At 40.0% G+C, this 7,500-nt stretch overlaps 1 protein-coding gene across 1 annotated transcript in view; it reads right to left on the minus strand.

Moving 5' to 3' along the window:
• Positions 1 to 7,500, minus strand: part of dok6 (docking protein 6) — a gene marked incomplete at its 3' end in the record, with an annotated part of 40,608 nt that overhangs the window by 4,588 nt on the left and 28,520 nt on the right. The window contains exons 5-7 of the mRNA XM_083684620.1: positions 5,058 to 5,247; positions 4,492 to 4,630; positions 2,899 to 3,004 (exon numbers count right to left, since the gene is read on the minus strand). Of these exons, the coding sequence (XP_083540746.1) occupies positions 2,899 to 3,004; positions 4,492 to 4,630; positions 5,058 to 5,247 (435 nt within the window). The remainder of the gene's footprint in view (positions 1 to 2,898; positions 3,005 to 4,491; positions 4,631 to 5,057; positions 5,248 to 7,500) is intronic.

Below are 7,500 nucleotides of genomic sequence, written 5' to 3' on the forward strand. Positions count from 1 at the left end.
CACACCAGCAACCGTCTCTCTTTCCTATTGTCTTAGAACTGTGATCTTACAGTACATAAAGAAAGCTGAATTATAATCGTTTATATTCATACAGTAACCAGTAAGCTTTAAACTTGTTCGAACAAGAAAACTTAAGGGAACTTTATGACATTAACATTTTGGTGTGGGTGAAACAGCCCTATTGAAACACTAAGTTTGGAAAAAGGAAGCAATTTGCTGCTTTATCCCTGATTAACTGAAAGAGACGAAAGAAATAAACAAATGGCTGTGCTGCAAACCTCAATGGGACAGCGAACCGTGTTCCTTAATTATTCCCCGAGACCCGTGGGTATTTGAACGCAACCCGACCATGACTCAGCAAATTGAGCGTGCTGATTGGATATTCATCATGTGCACACTGATACCCAGGGAGCTATAGCCTGGTCCAAATGTTCACTCTCTCACCTCAGCCCAGGCTCAAACCCGCTCTTTCTCAAATTATATCCATTTATTATACTGGAACTATACAGTAACACCTACTGTAGTTACAACAATGAAGAATAGCATCTCTGTATTTCTACATATACCTCCAGTACAGTATGCTTCTATGAAGAATAGCATCTCTGTATTTCTACATATACCTCCAGTACAGTATGCTTCTATGAAGAATAGCATCTCTGTATTTCTACATATACCTCCAGTACAGTATGCTTCTATGAAGAATAGCATCTCTGTATTTCTACACATGCTCACACACAAAAGCTAGAAATACTACATATACCTCCAGTATGCTTTTATGTGTGAGCATGTGTATAGGCTGTTCCCTATCGTAAGTGATTGTGTGTGTGACATGTGTATAGGCTGTTCCCTATCGTAAGTGATTGTGTGTGACATGTGTATAGGCTGTTCCCTATCGGAAGTGACTGTGTGTGACGTGTGTGTGATATGATATAAATATATACCTGCTTACTTTGACTGCTCAAAGATCAGACATTTAGCACTATATACACCCTCGCTCTACGCTATTTACTATGCTGTAAAAACCTGCTGACAATGAAGAATCCATTTCATGATAACTAAGATGCACCACCAAGATGTGAAAATGGGCAATAGTGGAATAATTCTTTCTGCGTATGATCCCAGTTTGTCATGCTCATGTTTTTTATGGTCTTCAAACGATACGACACAAGGGCCATAGAACTCCTGTCACTCTCTCCCTCACCTCAGCTATACCGCCTTTCATCCTGTCCTCAAACACACCGATGCATTCAATTTATTCATTGGAGCGGAGAATGCAACACTTTTATGCTGAATTTTGTATTTTGCGAGGATGTGAAATGAGATGGTGGTGTGACTCAGTGCATCAGACAAGAGCACGTCGTTTTGGGAGGGACAATAGGAATGCCAGGGATGATGAATGAGCAAATAAGACTGCTCCACCCACCAAACTGAAAGGGCAACTCCGACCACTATTAGAAACTCAAACTCCAGAGTATTACAAGGCTTTACAAACCATTCCGTGTATTAGGAACTACAATCAGAGTATTAGGAATCATTAGATGAAATCATTAGGAGTGAACAGACTGGTGGATAGATAATGACTCTCATAACAAGTATAATTGACATGTTCTTATTCTAAAGTCTGGAGGCACATTGATGTTTGGAATGCCAGAGTTGTCTAACAAGCTGGCCGGACAAAGAAATAATGATTGACCAGTTACTAGCAATCCGTCTTCCCAGGGTTTAATGCTTTGGGGCTTATCAATGAATAATTAATTGATAACAAATATGAGTTTTTCAAAAGAAAAATATGTCTGGCTGAGGGCTTTTCATCTTTCCCAGACTTTCTAATTTCCCTGTATGCAACAGACTTTATCAGTGAAAGCCAAAAGGCCTAATCCTTAGATATGTCTACTAATCAAGTAATACCATGACTACAGCATAATCTCATCAACTCTCTAATCAGCCTCCTGCCTCCAGTCTAAATCTAGACCGCGGCACAGACAGACACAGGTGGCCAACACAGCCATCTCTCATTACAACAGATGCACACAGGACACAAACAGGTGAGTACAGGTGTCCACACACCCTACTGCTTCATATCATTACTGACTAAAGTTGGACTCTTGCACACACACACACACACACACACACACACACACACACACACGCACATACACACACGCACAGGCACAATTGTGCACACACACACACACACACACACACACACACACACACACACACACACACACACGTGCACGCAGACACACACACATGCACGCATATATACAGTGCCTTCTGAAAGTATTCAGACCCCTTCACTTTTTCCACATTTTGTTGTGTTATAAACTCAATTTAAAATGGATTAAATTAAAAGAATTTGCCATCAATCCACACACAATACCCCAGAATGACAAGGCGAAAACAAGTTTTTTGAAATTTCAGTAACTTTATTCATTACTTACTATTACTTAACTATTGATTACTTTATCTTATGATGACTGATGGATAGATGATTCACTTACTTAAACAAATGTATTTGTTGTAAATCACTTTGGATAAAGACGTCTGCTAAATGCCATAAATGTAAATGTAATGTAAATGTCTGAATACTTTCCAAAGGCACTGTATACACACACACACACACACACACACACACACACACACACACACACACACACACACACACACACACACACACACACACACACACACCCTCCCCTCCCCTCCCCCACACATACAAACCCCCCCACACACACAATCAAACAGAGGCCAAGGACTCTATTCTTTTTGTTCAAAACCATTTGCAGTGATACAGGTTGCACACATACCTATCTAGACAACCAGACAGGTGACACATACTGTATTTTACATAATAATGAGTCCATAGCTGCATAGCAGAGTCCTGCTGTACTGTACCTTGGTAACTGTAGAGATCTCCCACGCTGTTCTGACGCATGATGTGGTGCCAGTAGGCACTCCGAGGGAGGGAGATGGACTTGGTTAACGTGTCGCTCGACTGGCTCTAAAAACAAGACAGACCACATCCCTCTGTCAGTCATGGCTCATCTAGGGACTATAGGGAGAAATGATTATACAATAACACTTTACTTTACAGTGCTATTTCACCTGCGGCATATTGGGTATATACCAAGAAATGATGGTCACAATACTACTACTACTATTACTACTAATAATAATAATAATAATAATAATAATAATGATAATGGTAATGATAATCATAATGATAATTATAATAACAATAATATTAATAATAATACCTTTACAATGGGTATTTTCTGAGAAAACAAAGTGGAACCAAGATTTCTGTAAATTCTTTGTTCTGATGATTACATGTACAGTATTAGGTATGGCAGCAGTAACCAATAACAACAGATCAACCATATCAGATGAATCCCAAACCGTGAAAATATGATACAAATAAATGACTCAAACCAAGCCAACGTGTGTTTGAAGTGACAGCTACTGTACACTTTTCTTTGGATTGAAAATTAACATTAAAAGTATTATTATTTTAATTTTATTTTTTTAAATCTCTTTTATGAGATGTTATGCCAGACCTAAAATGTCCTCTGTGCTTTGCAACATGTACCCAAACTGTATCCCTGTGATGTACTGGTTTGAATGTGAACCCTGGCTTTGGACTGGTTCCCACATGGCCGGGTCCAAGAGCAAGACCATATGGTCAAGGCTCATCAACCTCTAGGCAAGCCTACATAAATAAAACATACAGATGATGGCAGAGAGGAAGGAAGGAAGGAAGGAAGGAAGGAAGGAAGGACAGGCGGACAGAGGGAGGGAGGGAAGGAGGGAGGGAGGGAAACAGAGGCCAGGTCCACAGGGGGGGAGGAGGGGGGGCAGAGAGCGTACCGTTCCAAGAAAGGACGATTTGAGGAGAAGAGAGAGAGCAGGGAGGGAGGGTTTGATGTGTGTGTGTGTGTGTGTGTGTGTGTGTGTGTGTGTGTGTGTGTGTGTGTGTGTGTACGTGCCTGTGTGTGTACGTGCCTGTGTGTGTTTTGTCCAGTTATCTCTATTTCACGCACTAATATGTAGCTGACTAGGGAGCACAGCCAGGCAGTGTCTGCAGGAGTAGTTTCTCCTCCCATCCTTCACAGCATCGTCTGCATATTCAATCGATGGAACTGCTATTCATAACATGTGCAGGTTATAATGATATGTATAAAGGAATGCATTACTGTAGGTGTATTGACGTATGCAAAGCTTATTCGGCAGTAAAATCAATCAGTTAATCTCAAGGTCAAAATGAAGAAACAGAATCATTGGATTGTAATTTGGCCTCTAATATACTGTGTCATTGGAAAGATCTACATCGCTTTGGATAAAAGCTAAATGTATACATCAATAAAAGCTTTCATAACATTTTTCAGGCTATCTTGATCCTGTGAATATTGCATGTGTGTTTTGGCCCATCGCCCCTGCTTGGTTCTACAGAGTCTCTGCGTGAATGTTTGTTTGCGTCCCGTTGTGTACCTGTGAGCTCTTCTCCATCTCCTCCATCATCCTCTCATGCTGCTGGGCGATGGAGAGGGTGGCGGAGTGGACCCGCTGGTAGATCATCTCCCCCTCGCGTGTCTGGAACGTGAACAAGCCCTCGCCTGTGTCACACATCCTGAGGCAGGGAGAGAGAGATAGAGAGAGAGAGAGAGAGAGAGAGAGAGAGAGAGAGAGAGAGAGAGAAAGAGAGAGAGAGAGAGACATACACACACACACACACACACACACACACACACACTTTGATCATCCACTCATTTGATTGCAGATACACAGATGCATTCACACACACACACACACACACACACACACACACACACACACTCAAACACACACACACACACACACACACACACACACACACACACACACACACACACACACTCACATACATAATCAAACTGTTTTCCATTTCATTGCCTGAAGGGATCTGTGGCGCATGTGGATTCACCTGGGATGTATGTTCAGGGTTTTCAGACCCTGCTTTGTAAAAGTTCAACGAAAGTTACTTGGTTTGTATGTGTGTGCATGCGTGTCACACACACCTTCCTGACTCGAAGGTGAACCAGGTGGAGTCTCGTCCATATCTCCTGAGGGAGTTGAGGGGCCACATGACCAGTTTGACGCGGGCGTTGTGGATGTCCCAAAGGTAGATGTTCTCATGTGTGATCTGCATGGTGCACTCCCCGTAGATGTCCAGGTTGGGAGTGGGCATCAGGTACACGTTGAACCTCTCTGGAACGACACACAGAGTGACAGATGGTTAGGGATTGGAAAGGAAGGCAAAACTAACAGGTACAAGATATTGTGGGAGTAGACAATTAAAGAAAGAATGTAACTATTATTCGAGCCCTTGAACTTCAAATGTCCCTGCTATTTATTGCCTCACTGCTTCCCCTCTCCCCACTTTGCTCCACCTCACCTATTTTTATATTTCTGAGTGATTTCTCAGAGCATTTCAGTCATTTCAGTTTCTGTCATACAGACGACAGTACAGTCATCTTTCAGTAACTGACTGTCGTGTGATGGACGTCGTTTTGATGTATTGAACTCCTTTTTCCAAGTTTGACAAACTATATTTCTCTGAAGGATAGCTTCCCCATGGGCCATTTTAGAAAAAAAACGACATTGTATTAACATTGTTTTTTGGTTGTAACATTGTATATCGGTCATGATGGTAAATGGTATGGTGCAGCAATGTCTAAATCCAAAGACTGTATAAATGTATCTAAAAGGATGTTGATTGACTGTCTTTTGCCAACCATAGAGAGACGATGGAAAATAACAACGTTAAAACCAAGCGTTGCACAGTAGAATGTGGTAACACGATCATACCATGTTGGTTTATGATTGTCATTTGATGGTCATTATCAAACGTTGGTACATTGTTTATCATGGGTTGAAAATGAATGTTTTCTTCACATTGGCAGTTGATGGTCAGCATCAGACCATCTCACAGTTGAAAATAATCATTTTTAAAATGTTGCCTATTTACGCACTGTAAGTAAAAAAAATAACATGTCATTACTTTAATAGCTTGAATTTTACTTGAATGCCTTACTTAACAGTGACTTTAGCTATATACTTTCTCCATGCACTATGGTTGAATAAACACTGGTCTTTATGACACCATTTGGGATTCAAACCCACAACCTTATGGTTTGTGGTACATTGTTCTGTCCACAATGCCACTAAGTCCACTGCTGCAACACAGGAGTAATAATGGGGTTCAGATCAGCATCAGATAAATTAGAAACGTGGGGAAATACATTCCTTGAGGTTGTAAAGGCATTCTGTAACAGAGAATGTTGAAGAATAAAAGGTTTTCTTGTTGTAATAGGTTTTTCAGCATGGTCTGAACGTTATCCTCTTTTACTACTAACCCTAACCCTAACCCTAACCCTAACCCTATCTCTTTTTAAATAAATATTAGTTATTTTTGTTATGTTTTCATTATAGTTGTGCTTTTAACCTCATGTGTGTCTTATATTGTTACATTAGCCCATTGTCTTAACACTGATCAATGATTAGAGTGTACATTAACTGAAACACTAGTCATGAGGGTGTCATTTGAAATCTGCACTGACCTGGAGGCACACAAAGTAAAGCAACACAATGTCTTAAAAGTCTCAAGTGAGGACACATCCAAAAGTGAGTGCAACAAATTGAAGTGTTAAATGTAATCTTGATTGTAAAAGATGCCATCATATCAATTACACAATTGCTCAGATAAGTGAAATACAGGGGGGGGGGGGGACTATAAGGTTTTTTGTGTGCCTACTATAAGTATCCATTTGGGTAAGAAGTAACATCAATATCAGACTTACTACTGACCGTCAACTTCCAATATTAAGAAAACTTTCATTTTCATTTTCAACCCATGTGCAATCATGTAGCAACGTTAGATGAAGAGCATCAAATGACAACCTTAAGTCAACATAGAAAAATAACCATCATATAACAACATCTATAAACTGTTAATTCCATCAATATGTGGCTAACCAACAACCAAAAACGTTTCAAAAACAATACTCTGTACAACATCAGTTTGGTTAGTTTTGAACGTTGCACAACTGTGGCAGAATATAAAATGCCCAGTACAGTAGTTCAACTTGTTCATCGCTGCAAAACTGATACAAAAATGGTAATATTAGGCTGTCAAACTTGATCCCACAGTTATCAAATTGACTAGTGTTCATTATTTCACTTTCCCCATCATCCCAGAAATGGAGACATTGTGAAAAAACTCTGCAGGTTAAAAGATTTTTTTTCAAAAATACTTTTTCAGCTATATTAGTGACTTGTCACATTATCCACATTGCTTGTACCACTACACATGTCTCGAATATCAAATAAAAATATGTTATCACACTAAAAAAACCTCCTAAAATAGCTTTATTTACTAGTCTGCTATGGATCTTCCAATACAAACTTGCTATGTTTGTCCCCAGACAGGTTCATTGTCATGGTAGTCTATGATTATGATGC

This window comes from Argentina silus (genome assembly GCF_951799395.1).
Source record: "Argentina silus genome assembly, chromosome: 1".
NCBI classification, from domain to species: Eukaryota; Metazoa; Chordata; class Actinopteri; order Argentiniformes; family Argentinidae; genus Argentina; species Argentina silus.